Below are 26,614 nucleotides of genomic sequence, written 5' to 3'. Positions count from 1 at the left end.
TCCCGTTGCTGGCAGCCACATTTTAAGTGTCATCTGTGTGACCACCTCTAGCGGACCAGATGACCTAGATTTTGTGGGTTACGATTGAAATCTAGCAATGCGTATTCGATGGAATCAACTGCGTATTTTAATAGTATTTTTATAGTATTGTATATATAATGAAAGTGATCTTCTACAACGAGGGTAAAGGAAAAACCAGTTCAGTGAATTTATAAAATGTGTGAATTTGTAACGTATTGTTAGTTATAATATTCTTTAGTGATCTCAGTAAGAGTCCCTTTAATGTAACAATAATGTTCATAAAAGGTGGAGTGAAATCAGAGCCTTGTAGTAAAAATAAATAAATAAAAGCTGCCTATAAATTCTACGAAAAATACCAAGAATCTATATATAAATTTATAAACATATGAACTTTAGGTAGTGATTTTTTTAAAGTCATAAATCACTCGGTCATAAATCAAGGTATCTAACATTTTTATGAATTGAAGTTTTTGGCTTTAAGCTAATTTCAAAGATTACTAATTATGATATAATTAATATAATCTCTGTATTAAGTTATGTGGCTGCTAGTAAAAGGTAAAAACTAATAAACATTTTAACGTCGTAAATATTTTCATTTTGTTAGTTACCATAATTTACGTCCGAATAGAGATTATTGAATAGACGGAATTTTAAAGTGGGAAGGGTGTTAGGGGGAAAGCGGAAGGAAGAATGGGAATTCCAAAAATAATTTCTATGTAAATCTGCTGCTATCTTAACCTTTTGTTTCCCAAACTGTGTTTGTCCCACAAATTATAGAATAAGAAAATTAATAAAGAGTTTCTCATTGCCAGCAGAACATAGACCCAGTATCCCAATATTGCATAAAAAAAAGAAGATGTGAATTGGAAATGCTCTACAAAGCATGATTCGATGTCAATATTTGATAAGTCAATAAAGTTATCAGAAAATAATTGTGAGGTAGAACCATTCTAACACTTCTTCAATTATATTATATTAATACATAATCCCGTCCTATAGACGATAATATGACCCTTTCTCCTTCCTTTGCTATCTCTCTTTTCCTTTCCCAACACAATTTTCTATCCTTCTCCCTCTTATTCTCTTCACTCTCTCTCTCAACATAATATGTATTTATCCAACCTTGAATATAATATTTATTAATGTCTCCCCATTTTTTTAAGTCATATTAAAATTATTCCAGCTTCAATCATAATTGTTTTATTAATATAACCTAGGAATGGAAACGGGACTGAAGCTTTAAAGTACCAGCAATAACAGCGACAGTGTTTATTATATAGATTAGTCAATTATTACAATATTACTGCATTTAGCATCGGAAATACAAACATCGATTAATCTTTATTTCTTCTTCGATCAGATATATCAGCCTAATTACAATTGTCAACATTATAATGATATAGGTGTACATTATTACTCATAACATCTCTGTCAGTGTCTAGTGAGTTTTAAAACAATTAGACAGTTGCGTGTGAGAAACTTGTAACTTAAATTTTAGAAATAATAACTCAGAAAGTGTGTAATTGAGGAAATTCAAGCCTCTAGTATGACGTGCTTACCCTGCACGCAAAGTAGCGGAAGGTTCATTGACTGGGACTTCCTGGAAGCTCGGAATGTAAACAATCTCCCTTTCTTCATAGCGCCCCTAACGAGGCCGCCTCTAGATCGATCCCCTAGCGTGAATATTTATTAATGGCTTTTAAATTAACTTTAGAAAACTAACTTCGGATATTATAAAAACTGGTCAAACTTGGATGATACCATGGGTTCGAAGAATTTCCACGCGATAAAGACCTTATGAAAACTCAAAACAAAACTCTTTGCATTTTCTGATTAACATAACAAGGCGACAAAGTAGGTAGTATTTTAACTTATTCAAATATGATTACTATCTGATTTGTAATAGCAATTGTAATTGGACTGATGTCCCATTCTAAATCCAGGTACCTTTTTTTTTTTTTAAGTTTCTACCATACTACCAGCCCCATTTCTTTTTCTAGATTATATTAACACAAAATTGATTGAAACTGCAATCATTTTAATATTGACTTGAAAAAAACGGAGAAATGAATAACTATTATATTTAAGGCTAGATAATTAAATAAATTATGATAATTAATTGAACAATAATGTTGATTATCCCAGGATTTGGGTGTTTAAAACACATTTTGGGTTTTTATTACACGATTTTTCACACTTTAGGTTATTTGCTGCACGTTTTTCAGTTTTTTACTTTACAAAAATCCGGTCTCTATTCATGAGAAAATCTGGTCTGCTGGAATGTTAAAAGAGTTGACATTTCAATGGTGTAAGTTTAATGATGCCCGTGTAGAATTTTTGGTGTAATTGTAGTCGTTTTATCTGCGTATGTATCTGAACTGTTTTCGGCATCAAGAGGAATATAATCCGTGTATGTATACAGTCCTGGTAAAAATACTGATTCATGAGGTACATTATTAAGGATTGGACGATTCAATGATCAGCCCTGCCGGAGCGAAAAAATCTGTCATCGCGGAAAGACGATTAGATAGTATGTGTGAGGTAATGCTTGAAGAGCATGCAAGAGAGCTGTGTGAGGTAATGCACTAATAAAGTTTGTCAAATGCGTGGGTGACATAAAAAAAAGATCCGATTTTCGCTTTAGAGTTCATTCTATTTAGTCTGTTACTCTGTGTTGTGTTGTCGAGGGTACTTTATGACCGAACTGTTCCACATTTGCTTTACTTTATATATATTATTATAATCATATGATATAATAATATATATAATACTATAAGTATAATTTGCTTTACATAATACAACTCTAAAACCGGCGGTACGCAGTTTTTGTCAATCTTGAAACAGTTTTTGACAACAGTTTAAGTGGATTCAACAGTGAAAGCGGTTTATATCCATATCAAGATGAACTTATAAAGGCAAATCTTCATATCTATTAATTAAAAAATATAGCACTTAGCCCAATTAGTGCATGTTATTTTGATACTGTGAGATATAACGAATAATTCTAGGTTGTGCTAATTTACATCTTTTTGCATTTGTTGTAATCTTTTTGTTTAACTAAAGAAAAGTAACCGGAAGATACAATTTTCATTGTATAAACTTTCTTCACTTTTTGTAAATAAACAATGTGTTCCAGCATTTATGAAACATTTTTATTCATTAATGTTTATGCTAGATGTACGATATCCAACTGTTGTAGGATTCCATCATATAATTTTAGTAAATAAGCCAAACAGAGAAATAAGAATAAATGAAGCTCAAATTTTCTGTTCACTCAATATAAATCCGAAATAAATTCTTAATAGTCAAGCATTCCCTATGGATATGATGTAATGATATAGTTCCGATACCTATTCTAAAGCTAGTTGAGTATTCGGGGTTATGAAAATGTTTCAGTTTATTGATCATCATTCTTGAGAGAGCCGATAAATACTAAACCATTAGGGTCCTTTTTGCCCTTCTCTTTTTATATCGACTTCCAATCTAAAAAGCTGTGCATTGTCAGCAGGCATTGTTAAAGATACAGTGATATATCAGAGGCTATAGAACCGACTTGGAGGTATGGAACAAAGGACACAAGGTTTTACTAATTGTACGGATGAAAGTGTTGTATAGTTGTTGTATGTCTGTTGACAGCAGGGTGAAAAATGTTGGCCGGTAGAAGGCAGCTGTCGCTCGAAGAGACTGGAAGGAGGAGGCTCCGGCGGCAGTCATCCGAGATCAGGCCCATCCTAGCCTGGCAGGAGAGCTTCAAGGAGTCTGCTGAGAAGCAGCAATCACAGGTAACTGCTTCTGTTATAACAATGATTCGATCATATAATATACAGAGTATAGGCTATAATATAATGATGACTCGCTTAGTTATAATATACCATAATTTAATTAAGTGGTTAGTAAAAAAGATAGCTTATATTAAACTGATACTGTTCTTCAACCCTCCTACTAAATATTATAGTTAATTTCAAGAGGCCATTTTTTCCCAACTTCTAAATTTTTATTTACAATATAAGTACAAGACTTATATCTAAATCTAAATATATATACATGCAAATTAGCCCTTCCTTTGCCACATGCCATCATAAGGGAGTAGATGTGTCCGCTGAAGGCGTAGGCCACAATATTGGCCCAAGAGATGCTGGTCGCGGGTACAAGAATGAGGATGGACCGTTCTACTGTTGTTAGAGGTTATAGGGGGTTCCAATGACTTCAGGCTGCAGAACTCCTCCCACCAGCTTCTAAGAGACATTGCTATTTGCTTGATACTTTTCTTAGTAAAGGTTTACTCGAGGGCCGTTGTAACAACATAACCGCAAGAGTAGAACATATTTAGCTGATAAAATTTGTTAGGGTTATTTGTAGCCAAGGAAGTTGATGCTTAAACTTAGTAACTCCATGATTGTCTCTCATCGAAGATAGAATCTACACTTGGTGGATAAACTTTTCTTTTGTGTCGTTCCCATAGAATGAAAACTGGACCATCTTACGCTGGTTAGAATAGGTTGATTACTAATTTCGTTTTTATTATTCTTTCTTTGCCTAAGAAAGAATTCATTCCTACAAAAAAGGATCGATTATAAAAAAAAAAATGTAACGGAAAGGTATATGTGTGTATTTAAAAAAGACCTACAGTAAGCTGTTTCTTTCTATTGTTCATAAATTCGGCCCTTAGTTACGTTTATCAAAACAAATTGGCAGATCATGCTAATGATGCCTTAAAATAATTCCCTAGAATGACTTGTTAGGTACTCTTTTTCTTAATTTAGAGTAGTAATCAGGTCATAATTATTTAGATAAGAAGTTGTTCCGAGTAACCAACGGAGACCGAAAGGTTGAATTGGAGGGGGCTGCCATAATGTAGGCAATACAAGCGCCCCATGTGGCTAATAGTTAAAACTCACTTCCTCCAGCACTCCCTGTGGTGAGAAGAAGTTACCCAGTGAGAGAGAGCCATTTTGCATTGCCAGAAGAAGCAATTTTTCTTTAGTTCACTCATAAGTAAAATCTATCATGAGTGAGTAGATTTACTGGAGTGGTTCCTAGCAGCAGAGGAGAGAGACATAGGAATGCGGAGGGAAGAATGAAGCATGGCCCGCCTAGCAATAGTTAACGTCCACATAATCATCAAGCAGCATTACATCAACAATTTTCCATAGCCTAGTCAATCAAAATTTATTAACTCTTTTAACCATAGATGTTTCATTTCGGCTACCTCTTGTAACTTAGATAATAGAATTTTATTTTCAATTAATCGTATTTAATTTCATCATCACCATCAATTATACAAGCCACTTAAAATCCAACCAGCCAACCCAAAGTGAAGTATGCCTGGCAGAGAAGTGTTAATTTGATTTAGAAAATGCACAATGGTTGTTTTTGAAACATTCGTTTTTCTTCTTACAATTTAGTACTTTGAATTTGATAGCATATTCTAAGGGTAGATTTATACATAATATTTTCATCACGATAATTTTTTTTCTCTATGGGTTTCAGATAACGAATTATAAAATCCTTTTTAATGATCTTCCTTTTTCATCCTTACAAATGTTTTTAAAGAAAGTACTAAATATTAGACAGTGTATAAATCACTTGACTCATTTATACAGCACCTTATAAATGATACAAGTACATTTTTTTATTAAACAGTTTATTTAATAATACTATTTGTTATAGGTTGAGGTTGTTGCCAAAAAAATCGGTCAGCCTAAACCTACTCCTCCACGACCAATTCGTAGCCCATCTATCAGAAACGATTCCTGTTTGACCATTTCTAGGAGGCAGGTTGCTGAACGTCTTAAGCTTGGTTGGAACAAAGCGGTAGCTAAAGAAGGACAAGGTAATGACAAACTTTAATTAAGACTTAATTTCTAAGTTTTTATTCAAAATCAAACAGAATAAAGTTTTAGTGATAGTTGAGAATCTTAATTAAAATAATGTTAGTGGGTAAGGCTTACGTACAGGCTTTAGTATAATCTATTAGCATTAGGATATATTAGGGGGTCGAAAGAAAATGAGTAAACCTTTACCACCTTAAGGCATCCGCCAAAAAAACAGAAGGATTTGATCCTAAAAAAAAATTTAGTAATTTATTGTTTGCAATATTTATAAAAATCTAAATTGGAAAAGGTATTCATGGATATTTGCCTACTTGTTCTTCTATCGTCATTTCTGACATATAGGAGGTTAATCAATAGGAAACGAATCAATTCTAACCAGAGTTGAGGGTTTCTTTCCGTGGGGCTCCGATGAAATAAAAGTCAACCCCCCCCAAACCGAATTCGAACCGGGCCCACTGCATTTACGTACGAGATTGTAAGGTGACTTAACAAAAAATTTAGAATCCTTTTGCCTGAAAATTGCATTGTTTCCTATTTGTTCGGTTGAATATTTAATCACGAATCAAAAAAGAATTAGAAGTTTTATTAATAATCTATACATTTCAGATAAAGGAAGACAGAACCTCAACATTTTCCTAAACAAAAGTTTTGAAGCACGACCAGAATCACCTAGTGGAGAAGATTTCAGAAGCAGATTGCGTAGATCCCAATCAGTTTATAATGTGAGTTTAGAAACAGTTATTCTTACAGATGAAAGTAATAATAAAATTTGTATTGGAATATAATTTTATATTATAAATTTCTACACATATTTATTTACATTTCAATCTTAATCATTTGTTATATAAGAATAAAATCTATCCGACGAGCTGATTTTATAATATTGGCGTGTCCAGAAAAATATTTCGACACATATTTAAAAAAGTAGAGGATGGAAATTGATGTTACTATTTTTACACTAATTTCCACCTTACATTAAAATATGTGATCTGGCTGGATATGATTACGTTCAAGACGATTTTCTTTTGTTTTCAATGTGTTTTTTTTTATGTGTTCAAAATTCAAGGTGCTGTCAAAATATAACACAAATAAGTTGAAATAACTTATTTGATAGTGCCAACGTTTCTGCTATAATTTCCAGCCTTCACCAGGGCTAAGAAAAAAGGACAAGATTACAACCAATGAATAAAAAATATATATAAATAAACATAATGACATAAAGTTATAAGTATAACGTATTGTCATCTTCGCCGTCCTTGTAACGTATTTCTTTAACATTTTCTAAAACCATTTGTTGTCACCCTATTACACGCTTTCCTTTTTTAAATTTTCTTTTCATTTTTTCCTCACTTGTAACGTTACCTCCAAAATACTTCATCATCTTCGTAACGTATTTTTTAATTCTGAGTCTGGCCGTTCAAGGCGCGGAGTTCACTTGGCTGCCAGATTTGCTTTTAACAGGTCCGTTTTATGTTTTAGTCTCTTTTTTTCCTATCTTTCTTGCCCCCACCCCTTCTCCTTCTCTATTCTTTTCTTAATTTTCCTTGCTCACGTGATTAGTTATGTTCACCATATATCATTATTGTTATGTTTTCTACTCACTTCTTTTGTCTAACTTAACTTCATATTTTGTTTCTTTATCTAATATTATGTTTATATATTACATTAGTTACATATATTTTCTTTCTCTCAATTTTATTTTTTCTTTCCATAATTTTAATTATTAAATTATTAATAAACAAAAGTAATAATGTTCCTTTGCATTATATAACTTCAAATTTTTATTTTATTTTCTTAATTATGTTATTTTTACATACTTATTCAATTACCTATATATTCATTTTATTTTCCACTTCTTTCATTACTTTAATTTTATTAACTTCGTTCTGTACATATATTTATTTTATATCATTCTGTTTATATTTCCTTTTTTTATTTTTTGTGTTCATTGGTTGTTATCTTGTTCATTGTTCTTATCGTAGTGATCTACTTTAAAAAGCAGAAAAAGATTCCTAAAACGTTTATTACATTAATAAATATAAGATACTTCTAAAATTATAAATGGGATTAACGTTTGTTTTATTTGTTAGAACCTCTTCAGGATTAATTAATGAATGAAGACCTTTTCCATGTGTGTAGATATAATGACTGTGAGGTTTTTCCCTTATTATCTAATAAAACAATTCAGCAGAAAAAAAATAATAGCACCATTTAGTATTATTCAACACAATATTAATCAAACTGATAATTGATAACTTAATCAAATATATAAATAAATATTTAAGATAAAATGTGCTCACTATTGATTGTTAAGATAAATACTGATTGACATTACAAATAACCGAAAAACAAAATTAAAAAATCAATAATGAACATTAATGATTAAATATAGATTGTAAACTTTTCATCATACTTTTACAGAATAGATTTATTTTATTATGGTCAAAGGGGTTGAAAACGTAATGTATTAATATAATTAAATATCAAAATTATATAAATAAACTGATTTTACAATAATATTCTCGCGAATATATGACTTTAAACAATTTATTTTGATATAAATGACAATTTATGTGATTTTAAAACTTGCTTTTATTACCATTAGCAGACTAATATATTCAGTCCAACTCGTTTCATAACAATGTATTTTACAGGCGAATGACGAGGATTACAACAGTGAAAGTTCATCAGAATCAGAGAGCGATGATGACCCTCCTACAGAGCGTCTCAAAGATCCAGCACCTCGAGCAGTAAGCGCGCAGCAAAACATACATTCCACTCAATCTCAGGTTCAACAGCCAACGCCTCAACAGCAATATAAGACACAACAGCAACAAAAGACCCAGCAGCAACAACAGATCCAACAGCAACAACAGACACAACAGCATCAACTAAAGACCCAACAGCAACAACAGACCCAACAGCAACAACAGACACAGCAGCAGCAACAAAAGATTCAGCAGCAGCAACAACAACAAAGGCTCTCAGCAAGCGCTCGGCGGGCAGTGTTCAAAGCCACGGGACGACAGAGACCAACCACTTGCTCACCAGAACCACGACCGCGCTTAATGTCGGCGCCGCCCCAGCCAGCGCGGCCCCCGCCGGCGGAGCGGTCCCGATCAGCACCACCGAGGAGGAGGCAGCAGCGCAAACCAAGGCGAGGGGTGGAGGGCGGGGAGGTGGTCACCATGGTCAGCCTTGTTAGCCCCGCGGAATCCGAGGAGGAAGAGGAGCTCCATAGGCCCGTCCACTGCCCACCCACGCCCGAGGTTCCTGCCACTCCTTCTGCACCCAGTCCACCGCCCACTGCGCCACCCATCCTATCTCTTAGACGTCCTCTTAAAGCAGGTAAACAGCTAAATTTTAATTTTTAATTTCACGTATTTTATATATATATCCTTGTCTTACACCCAAAAAGTGGGTGGAGTCACGAGCTTCCTTCCTTCACGTTTATGCCTTGTAGTACAGGTAGTTCTTAATCAGCAACTGACATGGGCGTGGTATCACCGATTTCAATTTTTTTTTTTTTAATGATACTAGATCGTAAAATACTAGACGAGGGGTCCTACCAATGCGTCCTAGGAGCCGAGAAAAGAGTGTTTTCATATGTTTAGACATTTTAAATGTTATCGCATACCGCCTTTGTTCTATATGTATTTAATGGTAAAATAGATAGATAGATTTTTGTGTAGAATAAGAACAATAGATTATTTTTCGTATTCAGGTAATGTAGACCAACAGCAACATAACAGTTTTTTCAGTAGAAATCAAATCAGATTCGGTGCAAGCCTATTTTGCAACCTTAAATACGAATTTTTTAAGAATAATTTTTTCTATCGACGTCCCTCGCTCACGAATTAAATTCATAACTTTTTACAACGGTATCTAAATTAAGCGTAACTACAACTGTTGGAAAGCTGAATGTCCGCTCCACCAATACATATCAATAATATATTTTAGATGTTATACCTTTATATGCTTAAGTTTATAAGTTTCAAATAAAGAAGACTTTCTCAAAACATTTTATTTTATATCTCCGGTTATAATTTTCTTTCGGAGAAATATCAATTTCATTCGATATCTCCTTATTGCAAGCATACGGTACGACAATTTATCATCCATTATTCCAACTTCAATAATTCTCAATATACTATGAATTATTTACAGAAAATCGAAATTTCCCCCTTTCCTAGTCTTAAATTTATTTTCCAAAGACACAAAATATCGATAACTTGAACACCAGTCTTTAAAAACCTTGGGAGGGGGGGAGCGTATAAAGTTGGGTAAGTGGAAATTGTCTGATGCGTGCACCCCATCAGATTTTTGTTCCTAGAATTTTTTTTTTTTGGTTTGGAATCGATATACTCCCGATTAGGTTTAATAGATTTATATAATAAGTATTTAATAAGCAACCGGCCCTAAATTAATATATGAAAACAGCGCAGAAGATAATTTCAAGTCAAGAAGAAGTAATATTTGGCGAGAAAGGGTGGCGTTTTCCATTTGGAGGAACTAATATAAAATAAAATCTCTAAGAAAATTGAGGTTAACATTTAAACATTTCACTGAACTAACATTTATATATTTAAAGAAACAAAATAGATCCCAAAGGAGGCAGATGGTTTAGTTTGTTAATTCCAAAATTATAATGTATAAAAGAAAGAGTGCATAGTTTAGAGTCTTTGAATACATTTACTTAAGCTATATCTGGACGTCCTGAAACAAGTTGCCTCAATGTGCAGTTGGCGTCTGAGGTGGATCCAAGCTGCCTCGCTGCCTTCTCACTACTTCTAGTTGGCTATGTTGATGGACGAATGTTGATTATTGTGACTTACCAGCTTCTCGGCTTTGTCCAGGCTTAGATTATGGGCTAATTGTTAAAACAACGTAATCTCACCCGATCCAAGTATTGATCTATCCAACGCTAGCCTACGATTGTCGAATCAATAGTTGTGCGAGTATCCAGGTGGTATAAAAATAATTTTTTTTTAAATTAACAAATCTTTTATTTTACACCTCAATAAGTTTTTAGATAATAATAGAAATAATTACCTCAACCTATTTTAAATATTGGAATTGAGGATGAAATCTGAACTAAACTGCAAACAAAATATTTGGTCATAAGTCGTAAGTTATAAGGCATATTACTTGAAAATGGGACTAAAAAAAACAACAGGAAATTAATTATGTTCAACATACACGAGATTAACTCATAAAAATATAAATCTGGTGTACTAAACTTTTTTTTATTTCATTACAATTCGAATTGTTATCTACGTCCCTTTTGATTGTGAAAACATGATTTTCAAAGAATATCTGTTATTTAAAATTAGCACTTTTCGTTCACGTGATTGAGGGTGATCATGACGCCACTTGCAGGAGGGTCAGGACCTGTGACCAGTAAGATTGACTATGAAAAAATATTGTTACATAAAAAAAAAAATTGGGAAACAGATGAATAGAGGAATTCGTTTTTTTCTTGTAATTGAAGTAAACTTTTACTAAGTGTCGAGATATATAAGTATGTAGTTTGTATAGCTAAGTATTTTCCAACATAAAATTGGTCAAACGTAGACTTCAGGATATTACTGACAATGCTGCCGTTGTTGTTGCCCCCTAAAGTAGGGACAGCGGCACACTTCTTGCAAGATCATTCAGAATGTTTTAGTGTTGGTAAAAGCTTCATGTGATTCCATACTATACCTACCAATTATTTTTTATAGCTGGACCCATAAAGAATGCATTTTTCAACGTCCAAAAACATTTAAATGAAAACACCTTTGTCGTGCCACTTTCAATTTTGCGAAACATAATAACTGAATTACTTTCGGTGTTTTATAAATTTGATGTATAGTACATTTTACATCACAAAGTTTGATCCTAGACCGTGCCCATTCCTAATGTAACCTGATAACTATTAGTGTGGGCTTCCAATCGCAATAAGCAAATTTTGTCAGATAAATGCTGACAGTTGTTTTGTTGGCAGTGTGATTTCACTAAATGATTACAGTGAAACATCTTTACAATGGACCGCTACAGGTCCGAAAAAGTTGTCCGTTGCCGACAGATATCCGCTGAGAAGTGATATTTACTAATTAATAAATGAGTATTTACATGGAACTATCAAAACAAATTTAATAGTTCGGATAAAAGAATTTCATTTATATTTATGTGTATACATTATAATAAAAATTGCATATGTGACATATTTAAAAAATGGAAACTAAATTTGGTAAACACACTATCAAGATTTAAAGCCCTCTAACCACCCGTTGGACGCTAATTTCGATTTAAAAAGCTTGCCTCAAATGATCGATTAAGAAATGGAAATTTTCGAAATCCCAACTCACTGAAATCATTCATGTAAGTAATGTTTATCAGTAATCACACCTCCTGTCACACCATTCCTTTACATCAGACCGGGATATTAGATAATCGTCCCTTGAGAAAGATGTTCTTTGGGGAGAGGTGACCGCTAGGGGAGGTATTACGATTCGTATTACATATGTATTACGATTCAAGAAATATTTCAGAGATTAAAATAAATTTAAAGTTACAATTGTTTTCAAATTCAGGCGCAAGGGCGAACTCTTGCCGATACCAAACCCGCACTACAATACCAAGATTATCACTGGTAAAAATGAAAGAAAATATAAAACAAGTAGTTAGAATGGTTGTTTAATATTTTCGTAGTTAATATAGTTTGGGGAAGTGAGAAAAATAGTATAGGTAAGAAAATGGACGAAACAGGTAATTATATTTTATAAATTAGAAAAGTGTTTGAAATTGACTTCGTTCTTCCACTGAAACTCCTTCCATTAAAAGGCAACAAAAAGTATCATACGGGTCGGAATATCAAAATGTTCTCCATGCGTGAAACACTTGACTGACGTAGATCATTTTATGTCTTACACTACTTTTCCCGCAATTCCTAAACATACTTAGTCATTTTATCTTGGGCATTTTTAAACATATGAGCAAAATGGCCTTATTCAATTAGTACTAATTAGTATATTACATATGTTCAAGTTATGATTGGAAATTTCTATTAGAAAAAAATCATGAATATCCTATAAAAAATATAAATACAAGAACCCAGTTGATCCTTCTTAGAACTTATAGTGTTTTTTTTTTCAAAAAATAATACACTATTCATAACTATAAATAAAAAATAAACTACTTATTCTTCAAAGTGCTATTAAAATTATGTTGTAGGAATATAGCTCAGGTGGCGGGCAATACTGGTACACAATAGTAGAAAAACTATTTAATCTTAACCAACGTTTTGCCTCACTTTACAGGTCTTCGTCAGGGTAAAAAATCAGGTCTTCTGAACCTGATAAGAAAAGGTTGCAGACTGACAAGGACTCAGTCTGCAACCTTTTTCTATCAGGATCAGCCCCAACGGAGTCCTGCAATGTGGGGGGAAACATTGGTTAACATTAAATAGTTTTGTCTACTATTTTGTACCTTTATTAACAGCCACCTAGATTATCTTCCTACAATCTACTTCATACGGTCCCATAAGATGGCTGTGTAATGAATGTGTATGAAAATTTCACTGGCTGATTGAGTAGTAGTATCTTCAACTCATTCAAGTATTATAATTTTAACTTGAATAATACAGCTTAAATTATTTCTATTGATACTTATTGTTTTTAAATTTTATTAAAAAAAATATATGAATATTCTTTTTTAAATTTTATGCTGAAATAAAATTATTATAAATAATAATAAAAAGGCTGCAAAATATCAAACTTGTTTATTCATTCATAAAAAAATCCGAAACTCGATCCGGTTAGTTACAAGGCACATTTTAGATGTCGTAATAGCATTGTTTATATGATAAATTTTATATCATTATGGGTCAATACAATTCATGAGATAAAGAAGACCCACAATCGTATGATCAAGAGAATTTTTTTTTGTAAATATTCCCAGATTATAAGATATCCTGTGTTTGCGAATATAGTCGAATATAATTTGCCACGTAGTTTTATGGCTTTTTTCAATAATCGAGTTCAGCAGGTTATTAAATACAAAATATAAGCTATTCTCTTATTGTTGTTTCTTATTTGAATCCTATTCAATAGTGAAATGAATATTAATATATATATAGAAATAAATAAATTGGAGTAATATTTTATAAATAACTATGATACGCATTGATGGAAGATTTAAAAACGGCCGAAGTGAAGTGACCTGTTTCTTCATATACGCAGTGTAGAGTTTATGTCACTTACTATAACATTTTTACAATTGTTTCTATATATAGACTAATAAAATTACATATTAAGATTTTTCGTCAATTTTATCCTGTGAAATATTGATATTGCATGATATTAAGCACATTATAGCATGGAAGGTAGTGATTTGATGTAATTTTAAATAAATAAATGTGTGAAATTTTTTTTTATTTATTCTTATTGTTAATGATTATTAGTAAGTTGAAATTTACCATATGTTTGAACTGCTTGAAGACATTTACGAGACCTAGTAAACTTCACGACCTTTCGTTGATTTTGGAAGTTAGTTTTATTAAAAAAGATTGAAAAAAAAAATTAAATTATTATAATAGTCTTAACCTTCTTTAGTAAAAATATTACATCTACAACGTTTCGTCCCAGCCGGCCATCATCAAGGATAACCGCTTTAATTATAACTTATCATTACCAGTATCAAAACATTATTAATTATAATTTGTATACCTTAATTTAGTATCATACCCTCACATTGATTTATTAAAATTTTCCGGCTATTATGCCTGAGACAATTTTACACAGTTAAGATAAACCTATGAAACACAAAAAATAAGGTCACAAATACTTCTTTACTAATAAATTTACACCATTCTATGTTATAATTTTCTTATTTGTCACTATAGAATTTATTAATAATATCTATCCTTCACAATTTTGGTATTTCTGAATCATTTACTTTTCAAAAACATCATATAACCTACCTCAAAACCAGTGCCCTATTTCATAATGAAAGCTAATAGTATTGGTTCATGGTACAAGTGTAGAAACAACGTGGTAATTAGACTAATACTTATTTTTTTTCATAAAAGGGAGGACTATTAGTGATATAACAGGAGTTAAAAAGCATTAAAGTAAAAGTTACTATTGTAAAAGTCAGTGTGATTATATTAGGTTAAATCGACAAGACTAATAATATTAGTTTGTACTTTATTATGAAACAGGGCCTTGGTAGGATATTTTATCATTTTATTTCACATTACATCTTTGCCTATTTTAATATTAAAAATATTATAAAATTTAGTTGCAATATAATTATTTCAAATACAACTATATTCATGATAAATTAATTTTACACATGATCTCTACATAATGTTGGTTTAGATTTCTCACTTTCTGACTTAACATTAACTGTATAATATAATTTTTCTAATCTCTAAATGGCTCTAGGAGATTTTTAAAAATTATTATGTTCTCTATGTTAGTTCATTGTGTTATCTACTAAAAAAACTATGTTTATTTTTGGTAACATATTTCTAGTGTAGCAGATCCTGTTTTATTTGGATCCTTTTTAAGTATATAGGTATATAAATATATTTCAATCAGTGTTTCAACAACGACTGGATTGATATGAAAGTATAGGTAGCTATTTTCAATGCTACATTGATTCTATATATTTATCCGTAAAATATTAATACAAAAAAATCTAGTTACAGTAACTATCCTAGAAAATAGAGAAAATACCTATGAGGAGGTATGTTAACTGCAATCTGATGTAATGGATGACAACTTGCATAGTTGTAGAGCTCGATGATATCCGATATACATGACGGCTGTTCGACCAACTACCAAGGCCTGCTCAATAGTTGCCATTTCTTTCCGAGCCAAATCTTCTAATCAAGTTACTAATGAGGATTACTCTAGCTCGACGCCAAGTAATTAACCCTTCCTGGGTCACGCGAGCAACTTCTACATAGTTTATGTAACTGCTTCCATACGGGCGCTAACTACTGTCTCCTATTATCTCAATTCGTAAATTACAATATTTTGATATTAATAGTTATTCTTTAATACTAATTAATAATATTTAGTAAAAAATATATCGACTAGCTTATAATAATATAAGTGTGCATATCTCTCTTATGTTTGTATTTATTTATTTAAATTAATTCGCAAAACGATTAATTATAAAAATGTTGGATTATAATTACGTACACAATAAACAATAACTAAGCGTATGAAGTAAATTATATTCTAAATATTATTTGACATAATTTTTTGTCTATATAATTCGGATGTTTCCTATATATAATCCAAATTGATTTAATATAACATGCATTCGATGTATTATTATTATGTTGGGGGATAGGAAATCCAATATCCAGCGACCTATGTTACCCATTTGTGAAAATCCGTCTAGTAATTTTAGGCTTCTACAAATTAAGTACATTATGCCTCTGTTTGTATATTATGCTATAGTTTTACTATAGTACTATATCTTCAGGTTTAAGTACCACCATATTTAAATGTTTCAGTTCGTTAATGGTTGTGTAAAAACCTTTGTTAAAATCCAGCAAATAATGTAATCTCCTTTTCTTCATACGATATGAACAGTCAAGGTGTAGTCCGGGTATGCTTCTTTTATTTTTGCTCTACAGAATTCCTTTGCATTCTCAATTATACTCTATAGTAGCTAGGTCTATTGAAGTTGTTTCTGATTATATGAATTAAAAACTACTAAGCCATTTCTATAATTTCATTTTTAACTTTCAATACCTCCAGGTTTAAAAGTTAGGCACATTAATGTGGATAAACATGACAAACTTATACTATTGTAGGCATATTAGAATAAGTTTGTTGTTCCTAGGTGGATTTTTTTACAATATCAAGGAATACCATATACTTTTTTCGTAAGAAGGATTCGAATAGATTGTTATCTCTAATATTCAGATGGAAATGGAAAACTACAGCTACAGTACTAGTTGAATGGGAAGAGGAGCTTGTTAGGGGAAGAATAGCAATAAACTTTCCATAAAGTAATGTATATGATCTCTGGGAAAGAGTGTGATGTATATATCTTAAGCAACGGTTAGGAGCTGGAGATTGTTGAGGGCTTCTCATATCTGGAAGTAATAGTTAGCAACACTGCTTCCACAGATAAGGAAATGTCGAGCAGTATTGCAGAAACTAATAAAATATATTAAGTAACAGCTTTGAAACACCATAGTTGGCAAGTATCACCATTGTCACAAGCCAGGTCTATACAGCTTTTAAGCAGTTTATATGCCAACTTTACTCTATGGAACTGAAAGATGGGTTATCTTAGACAGACATACATATGAGTGGTGTAGCTGCCATATAAATAAAATAACAACATCGAGTGGTAGACGAAATACGAAAAGATTGAATTAGGAACTATACGATAAGGAAGCACATAACCTCATTGAAAAACACCCTCCATTATTCGCAGTGGTCAGAGTATATATGTAGGATACACAAGAAGCATTACATAAGCAATACATTGATATGAAATGGGAGGCACCAGCTGGAATTTTTAGCGGTAAGTAATTTCTTTTGTCGGCATGCCAAAGAAACAGCCGTGTCTATGCAGAAACCCGATCGGCAAAGCATCTAAAGTAATGTACGGAGATATATAGATAACAGAGGGTATGCACCCCAGGGGACGGTTGACCGTGTAGGCAGAGATAAACAAATAAACAGCCCTTTTCTCACACGTGAGCACTCTAAGAACCTCGGGGAAAATACATATAGAAGAAAGCCACCTTAATTTAAACATGAAAGATAGGAAAAAGAACGACTTTCGCCGAAGGTCATTGGACCTTCTCACCCCCTCTGAACATAGAAAAACCAATCAAACAACAGAAATCAAAAGAAGGAGGAGTAAGAAGGAGAGGGGAGAAAATAAGCAAAAAGAGCAGGAGAAAGAGAGTTGAACACAGTCGGAGAGTCTGACAGTTGGACACAGGCTGGGAGAGATGGACACTTGAAGAGAGTCTGGAAGATCAGGGGAAGACGAATTGGAGGCCAGAGGAGGAAGTCACACCTAGCACAGATTCAGCAACGGCCGCCGGGAGGCTGTATAGCGAGTATGGACGCTCTGCCGCGACAACTACCAAGCCAACCGACGTACCAAAACAAGTAAGACCTTTTCTGTTGTAATTTGAATGGAAATAATGGAATTAGTAACTTAGAGTCAGTATAACTATCAAAGATCCCAACTGGTATTTCTCAATTCATAATATAACAATTAAAGTATAAGTAAACAGGTCTACCATGCTCTCTCATAATATTATTCTTTCTAATGTATATATAATTGTAAATATGAAATATGTAACAAAGACTTTACTTTATAATTAAGAATCCCTGCATGTCACCTCATATATAATAGCATACTAAATTGGTGAACACGATACCGTTGGTAAGGAACTCCAATGATTAATTATAGATATCCATATCTATCCATATCCATATACCATGGAGAGGGGGTCAATGGTTTCTAGTGTTTGAATTAAATATAGCGCATACTTTTTCAGCCGGTTCCCATCAGGAACCGATAGAGATTCATTATACAAATAAATATAAATACATGAATATACGTAAATTTCAATATAACACGTGTACATGGGAACACTTTGTCGGATTTAGAAACCCCGAAGCCCACATAGTACGCGGCAACATATTGATTGCTTGTTTAATAAAATATATTTTTAAAACCAAATTTATTCTCTGAAGGAGCAGATCGATTATGTCTTATTAATAGATGAATAAAATAAGCAATTATTAATACAAATCAATTGGGATTATGTCTTAACTGAGATAGTCAGAAGTCCTCGCAACCGTGCTAACGTCCCCGTCACTGTACTCTGCTAAGGGCAACAATAAAAAATGAGACCTTTGACCCCAAATTTATAAAAAAAAAAAAAAAATGTTCTTGAAAATTTTGATGTGTGAAAACGATAATGGAAACTCAACTGACAGGAAAAAACCCAAGCCCCACATCCAAAATATTGTACTACGAATCATGTCATCAGGTTGGAAAACGAAATAGGAAAGGTTCTTGGTACATTGAAGCAGTTGAGACAAGACCGTGAGGGCTGGATCCGGTGGATAGAGGTTCTTCTACGCAGTGAGGTAAAAAGAAAAAAGAAAAATTATTTGAATATATTTTAAAAAAATAATATTTCCATATCAGAAAACATTTTATCCTATCGGAAATTCTCATACTGTTGAGCATATTTTTACTCTTTCTGACCACTTATGTAAAATAATTTAGATTGATAGAGCTATATGATGGCCTCTCTAAATATCGTAAAAAAGATGAGCTTGTAATATTTCACGATTAGGTGTTTATATGTTGAGTATCGGAGAAATGTAGCTAAAACCTTTAAGCTGTCCAATTTTTTTCTTCCTCCTGTACTCATAACTGGTTACTGAATGACTGGAAGTACTCGTCAATTTTGTATAATCTTTTAAAATAAAATTATGTACTATATGTAAATTTTTTAATATGAATTTGTTTATTAAAAAAAATATCATCGGGACAAACAGCTCCTAATACTAGAAGAATAAGTGCTAATTGTTATTCTCATTTTCAGTTACTTTTAAAGCAGCGATGGGAGAAGGGCCTCAGTTTCGCACTAGCTACCCCACGAGGACCCCAACAATCTTACAAGAAGATAATGCAACCGAAGAAGAGAACTCGAAAGTGGACAATCCTCCCAACATCATCACCCCTCCGAAGACCCTAGTTCAGAAACTCGGTAAGACACAGGTTACTCTGCCATCCAAGACGAAACCTGCTGTGCTGCACAAACAAGGCACCAAGCCGGTTGAGAAGCAGCAGCGTGGTGAAGAGGCGAAGAAGAAGTCTTTAGTCACAAAGATCCCTGAAGCTATTCAGTGAGTTTATTTAATATAACATGAATTAGATAAATGTGCACGGAAGATTTAGTTTTAGTTTTTTATTTATTAATAAATAAATAAATATGAATTTTCTTTCTATTTGTAACTCAAGAAACACCATTTTATCTTTGACTATAAAATCCAGCGTCCTTCAGTTTAATGAAGCTTTAAGGAGATCGGGGATAGAGTATCGATTATCATTATTATGGGTAATTGATTTATAAACGCGAAAACTGAAAATAAAATTCGTAATTAATTAAATAAAACCATCCAAAATCAATATTTGTAGCTTTATACAAATATTTTCGAGTTTGTTTCACTAATCTAATTTTTAGTTGTTGGCTTACATATCCAATGTAAAAATTGTGTTTTTGTAACTGTATTTTTAACAGATAAACTGGAAATTTACATAAAACATTTTTTAATGTTTTGATTATAACTCCATCATTCCTTACTCAGTAGAGCTCAAAGTATCACTAGCTACAGTTGGGTTGTAAAATCATAAACTAAAGTACATTTGATTGAATATAAAGCTTAAAGTATAATGAGATATTTTCTTTTTTAAAATATCATTTTTTTTTTTTTAAAAGGACTTGGAATTTTATTTCAAATTCAAATCTATTGTTTATTCAAGATTTAACGAGTCAAAACACAGGAAATGATAAAAAAAACTTGGAAAACGAGGAATGAAATATATTTGGAACATTACATACAATTTCATCACGTTTTTTATTCTGGTTTCTTGAAGACAATTTTTTATTGATATACTTTAGCGGTTAAGAAATATGCATTAATAAACTAACTCTTTTATACAGAACGAAAACATCTCCAGATAAATACCTAAATTAGTATTTTTTTTAATGATTTATTTACTTGGCATATTACCATCATTATGCATATTTTATGTTTTTTGTTTGAGCGAAATAAACAGAAGAAATACCTTGATTTCACTTGAATCAAGTCGTTAAATTCGGAAATTATACAGTTGTAGTGTGCCGAGATATTCCCTCTGGTTCTAAAACACCTACAGAACATACGAGAGAGATTGTATCTGTTTGGTAGGGAGGTTTGTGGTTTGAACATATTTCATCATAAAATAGTAAGGACAACTAAGTGCAGGCTGTATTTCAAAACTAGCTTAGGAAGCCTCTAAACTTAAGCTATAATTCTATCGGCAATGCTCTGCCATGCTACCACCTGTGTACTATGGCTGTGTATCAACGCCCATATTGATCCTATAGATATCAGTAGATATAAGGGACAATCATTTTGTTGAATTAAAATATAAATCAAATTGAAAAACAGTTAAACGCTCATCTATAGGTTGATTTATTTTAAAAGTGAATAAACCTTATAATATAATAGTTAATGTAAACTATAAATTGTAAAAACCGATAAATAGATTCATAGAAATATAAAGATGTAAGTATATACCAAATATCTATCTACCTGTTTAATAGAGCAGTATCAAAAAATATTATTTAGTGATAATACTGTACCAAATGAGAGATAGGTCGAATCAAGCAAAATTTAAAGTAATTTTAATCAATTGATAAAAAAAAAAAAAAAAGCATGCACTTAAAATTTAAAAAAATCATTGGAGTAAACAATTAGTAACTTATTATAATCGATAGTATGACAGCAGAATCAACCCATATTCCATTTTGCAGACGAATCCCTTTCCTCATTCCCCTCTTAAAATGCATGTGAAATGTAGAAGAAGAGAAAATTATAGTTTCCAATGCCCTGTATATCAAACCCTTTAAATCCAGGGCTCAGTAGAAAAAAAAATGAGAGTGGTGATGAAATTTTAAGCAGTAGCACAAATGGAAAAAACTATTGTTGTTTTTGTATCTCATTGTAGACTCCGAAGGTTTATGTCAGGTTAAACATTTATGGATAATGTTCATTTCAAGAATAAAATATTTTAATTCATTATTTGTTATTTCCAAATCCATTGTGAGCAATGAAGCTGAGGGCGTTCAATACCATTATAAAGCCAGCTCTGATATACGGCTGCGAGATCAGGTTCCATGAAAAGCGGAATCGAGTGATTTGATCGGAAAGTTTTTCGTACAATTACAGCGGCGATATGGGATCAGATCCTACACATGGAGGAGTAGATAAACAGAGAACTGCTTGCAGAGACTGATCAGTCTGATCTGATGTAGCTCGAAGTAATCCATTAGGACGCCTCTACACAACAGTGAATGCTAGTGCAGTTGGTAAAAGACTACGTGGTAGGCCTATAACCAGATGGATAAACAGAAATGACTAAGATGCGAAAGAGCTGCATGCAGCCAACTGGAAAGCAAGACAGGCAGATGTTTGTAAATAAAGATGAACAAAAAAAAATTGTTGGCAACAGTGGCATGTATATCCCTAGGGCATTACCCCACTTCTACCGAACCCTGTATGGCAGAAATGGTCGGGAGGGGGGACATAAAAAAAAATCGTGAAGAAGGCTGGTTCAGGTCGGCGGCCAATGATCTACAAGCTTTGTACAGCCACCCGAAAAAATGTGTTAATTCCTTGAAGTCGAATATATTCTGTATATATATATTCTGTTTATACATATGTATGTATAAAAATGTAATATTTTTAAACAGATTTTTACATTTCCCCAGCAACCTTTCTTTCTTCAAAACCCGAGGAATCCATGAAGGCCTCCTATGCGGCCAGGTGGTTTACTCAAACAATTCCTTCTCTTCTGTATTAAAGTCATTAATGGTTTTACAAAGATTTCAAAGAACATACTTGGGAAGTAAAGCAAGTAGCCTATCTCATTTAGCGGAAGTACGAAGAAGGGAGCAGGACGACAGGCTTTTTATTCCCCGTAATAATTATAAAAAATATTGACAAATTGAATCTTCAAATAAATACGTTAGAAAAAAGATTCGATGACTATTCATTTATAACATAAACAAAAATACAGATAATAATGCAAGAAAATAATACAAAAAACATTTTCATCGAGAGAATATTGCAGGACTACAATTTGAATTATGTATCTGAAATCCGTAATACTATATTCACAATCAATGATGATATACATTGTTGAGGTGATCAGCCATAGTACAATACTCATTACACAGTTTGTGGATATAGTGGAAGATCTGGAAATAAATGTTGCATTTTATCTGTATTGTGTTGTCACAAAATTAAATTTCTAATTATTCTAAATATAGCCAAATATTCTGGTTTGTTGGAACCAGCCGTGAATTATCTTCAGTCGAACAATCGAGACCTTCATCATTTTTGGAATCGCGTGAAGAAATTTCTTTCACTTGAGAAAGATTACCGTTTAAATAGCATTAAAGAAATAAAATAAATTTATTCAAAATTAAATAATTTGGGAACAGTTAATGTGACACGCATTTACCCCATTCATTCAAAATGCCTTGCTTATTGATAGCTGAACCTTATATGAGTACAATTGTAAGAACATTCAGCACATTGAGGAAAGTGAAAACAATGATGATTAAAGACCGATTCCAGGTTGAATGGCATTTGCCCTTGTTTTAGGATTAATTAAAATTAAAATGACTGAGTTCAAAAATCTGTGCTAATCCACGTCTAAGGTTGTATGTACCAATAAGACCAAATTATGTAATTTTCCATAAATAATTACAAATCCTTCCAGGCCGAGCCCACCCCACTAAGACCCCCCAGGAAGCGACGGTTCTGTATTACTTTTGAAATATTTGCTTAAAAGCGAGAAGTGGAGAATTAAAAGTAGTTAAATCGAGTAATATTAAAAAAAACGGCGTAAAAGATTAACGTAAATATTTAAATATACTGTCAATATATCGGATGAAAGTATTGACATTTACAAGCAATATCTTTGATCCTCCTAACGAAAATATTGAGCCAGCTCTTGTACATCTTCTACTTCTTCCAAAATCAAGCCTCACTGAGTCCTAAATTACTTCCTCTTTCCAAATAATTTTCAAGTTCTTAAAGGAGAGTCTTGAACTGCCGAACACTTTGCCGTAGTAGATCCCTTAGTAGTCCCCCCCCCCCTGTTGATATATCAGTAGTGTGCAATCCTTTATTTCCTCAGGTTAAAACTTGAAATCTTAGGATTCGCAGGATTCCGCCGTTATTTGTCTTCTCTTAATATTATTTAAATTTTGAAAATGGTTAGTGGGCGGTTACTATAGGCACCTAGATCATTAAGTTATAGAAACCAGGCGAGGATTGGCAAAAAGGACCCTCTCCCCTCTCCTTCCTCACCGTTTGCAGCAGTAGGTTGTTAAGCAAATTGGAGTATGATTTTCTAAAACTCAACAGATCAATTATATTCCTTTGAAAACCATTCCATTCTGTTTTTACTGTCACAGTCAGTTTTACATCTGAAAGGCTTTTCTTCTATTGTTCTCTATTCACCGGGTTGTGATTTAGTTTTCTATTCAGAGGCCAAGTCGTTTCACAAGCTTTACAATGTGGTTTCCTTTATGCAATAAATTGTATTAACTGTCTGACATAAAAGAGCTTTCATCGAAATGTAGAGTTATAGATCATAAATGTGATCGAGCTAGAAGGTATCAAAAATAAACTCCTGATGAATAGCTCAATAATGTACATTGTATATTCATTCAAGAAGCTGTTAATTATATTTCACCGAAAGAAATAAGTACAAATAATTAAAAGAGATTTAGATTAGATTTCGAATAGTCGTTTGTTGAAATGTGCAGGTTATTTTTACTTAAACTATAAAAAAAAACAAAAAACTAATTATTAAAGAACACAAAAATTATTAAAAATGGAGATTTTTTTGGCCTTTTTTTTTCATTGTAAAAATCATTACCTCATTTTCGTTGAACTTACCAGTATTTTTAGATCATTCAGAAATAAAGTTGTACCTGGGTGTGCATGTTGTTTTGTTTTATCAGAATTAAATTGTTTTTATTGTTGTAATGATGTTCATGAGACTCCCACGTGTTAGAAACTTCTTAAGTCCTCACATATATTGACGATTTAGTTATTAGTATATAGTTATTATTTCAGGATTAAAAAAAATGATTTGATTGGGAGAAATCTCACCTAATTAAATAAAATATATATTTTATCCATTAACTTCCATTAATTCATCTAGGAAAGGGTTTATGATTTGATGTATGATAGGAATAATTTAGAGTGTAAATTTTAGAAACAACGAGAATACTGCGTTGATACACCTGAAATGGTTATAGACTAATCTTTGTCAGTTTTCAATTTTAGCTTGAATTTTTCATCCTATAATCCTGATACAAAACGTATATTCGTATTTAAAGAGATAAATTATTCTCAAGTGGCTGACTATTTTTGTACTGATCTTCTTTCCCATTTTAATTGCCCCACAATGGAAATTATTAAGTAATAACTAAAAATTAAAAAAGTAGTGGATAGGTACTCTGGAGGTCCTGGAATGTATAAATGTATTTAAAGAAATGAATTGAAAAGTATTGTTTGAACATGCCACGTAAGCTATGATGAAAAATAAAAATGAAAAAAATTAAAAACAAATGGTTACCTGATGATGAGTTTACATGTGCTTGAATAGACGAATTTAACGTGGTGAAGGGTTACGTATTCATATGATTCCGTCCATTTAGCGGCACCATCCCTAAAGTAGTTTCGCTTGCATAATATGTTCAGTCACACTTTAGGGCAATAGGTATTAGTGCATTGTATATACGTAACCATTCGTACCATAATTACTAAAATAAAAAATAAAATTAACCTAAAACTAAAAACGCGGGTGAGAATATATTACACAATTATTTGTTTTCATAAATGAGGCACTATTCCTCCCTCAATGCATGAGGCAACATTTCGCATCCTATAGAGCCATGGGAAGGATAATAGTTTGGTAAATTCTAATTTTTAAGCAGCTGGACTGGAGCTAAGCAATTTCGAAACTGAGTAACATTTCCCGCTTTGCTTTTATTACCTCGTAAAGTTTGTTTTATAGTTACTTTAGATCAGTAAATTAAAAAAAATAGTCAATAAAAAATTTACTGTTATTTTTTTTTTTCAAGGGAGGAGGTGTCAGTGGAAGTCAAGAAAACAGAAACAGCTAAAGTGGTCGAAGAAATAGTTGATACGAACGATAAAGGCGATGAAGAAATAGAGCAAGAAGTTTTCAAATCTGCAAAAGAGCGAGAATGTTGGCATTTATTCAAGAGGATGTCTTCAAGGGGCGTTTCAGTATCATTCGAAACCGTACTAAGGTAAGTATTAAGTAATATTACGTAATATTAGCGTAGTAATTAAGTATTAAGTAATATTAGCGTAGTATTAAGAAATATTATGCAATTTTTCACTTGCATTTGTTAGGTAGTCAACATTAGAATATCTAAAATCCACACTGAATTAAGTACAGGATTACATATAAAAACTGACAATATATTTTTCCATTCTTCAACTCATTAAACCTTCTAATCAAAGAAATAGGTAATTATACTAAAACTACAACCCATAGATATAAACATAAAAACTAAACATATATTAATGTAAACATAAATTAATGATATCATTCTATCCATTGGTAATAAAACTAAAAGTGAACATAAAACAGGTTGAAATGTTTCAATTAATCATTTCACACCAAAATATTAAAATTCAACCAAGACTTTTTTGCATAATAGTAAATGCAAGTAATAGTACATAAAACATCTGAAAAAATAATGTTCTAATTTTACTTTGAATTAAACGCATTCTAATGATACTACTGTGAACTGGCCAACTTTTTCCTACTGGACCCCTTTACTCTGACTGTGCCAAAGCAAATTGGGTTGCCACAAAGTAACCTCAGCCTACGGTTAAGTAAATACAATCTATCAGATACTTCAATCACAAAATATACTTTTTCAA

At 32.3% G+C, this 26,614-nt stretch overlaps 1 protein-coding gene across 1 annotated transcript; it reads left to right on the top strand.

Annotated features, from left to right (window-relative positions):
• Positions 1 to 3,668: 3,668 nt before the first annotated feature.
• Positions 3,669 to 25,963, top strand: LOC106679692 (putative uncharacterized protein DDB_G0271606; the record flags this gene model as incomplete). The annotated part of the gene is given in 6 exon segments (XM_014418994.3): positions 3,669 to 3,803; positions 5,692 to 5,854; positions 6,462 to 6,577; positions 8,510 to 9,203; positions 19,450 to 19,753; positions 25,780 to 25,963. Coding segments are annotated over 6 exon segments (1,596 nt in total), but the record flags the coding sequence as incomplete, so codon positions are not given.
• Between the last annotated feature and the right edge of the window lie 651 nt (positions 25,964 to 26,614).

This window comes from Halyomorpha halys, unplaced genomic scaffold (genome assembly GCF_000696795.3).
Source record: "Halyomorpha halys isolate HHAL.00 unplaced genomic scaffold, Hhal_1.1 Scaffold215.1, whole genome shotgun sequence".
NCBI classification, from domain to species: Eukaryota; Metazoa; Arthropoda; class Insecta; order Hemiptera; family Pentatomidae; genus Halyomorpha; species Halyomorpha halys.
The sequence above is the reverse complement of the archived record's forward strand: the minus strand, read 5'-3'. Positions and strand labels throughout refer to the sequence as shown.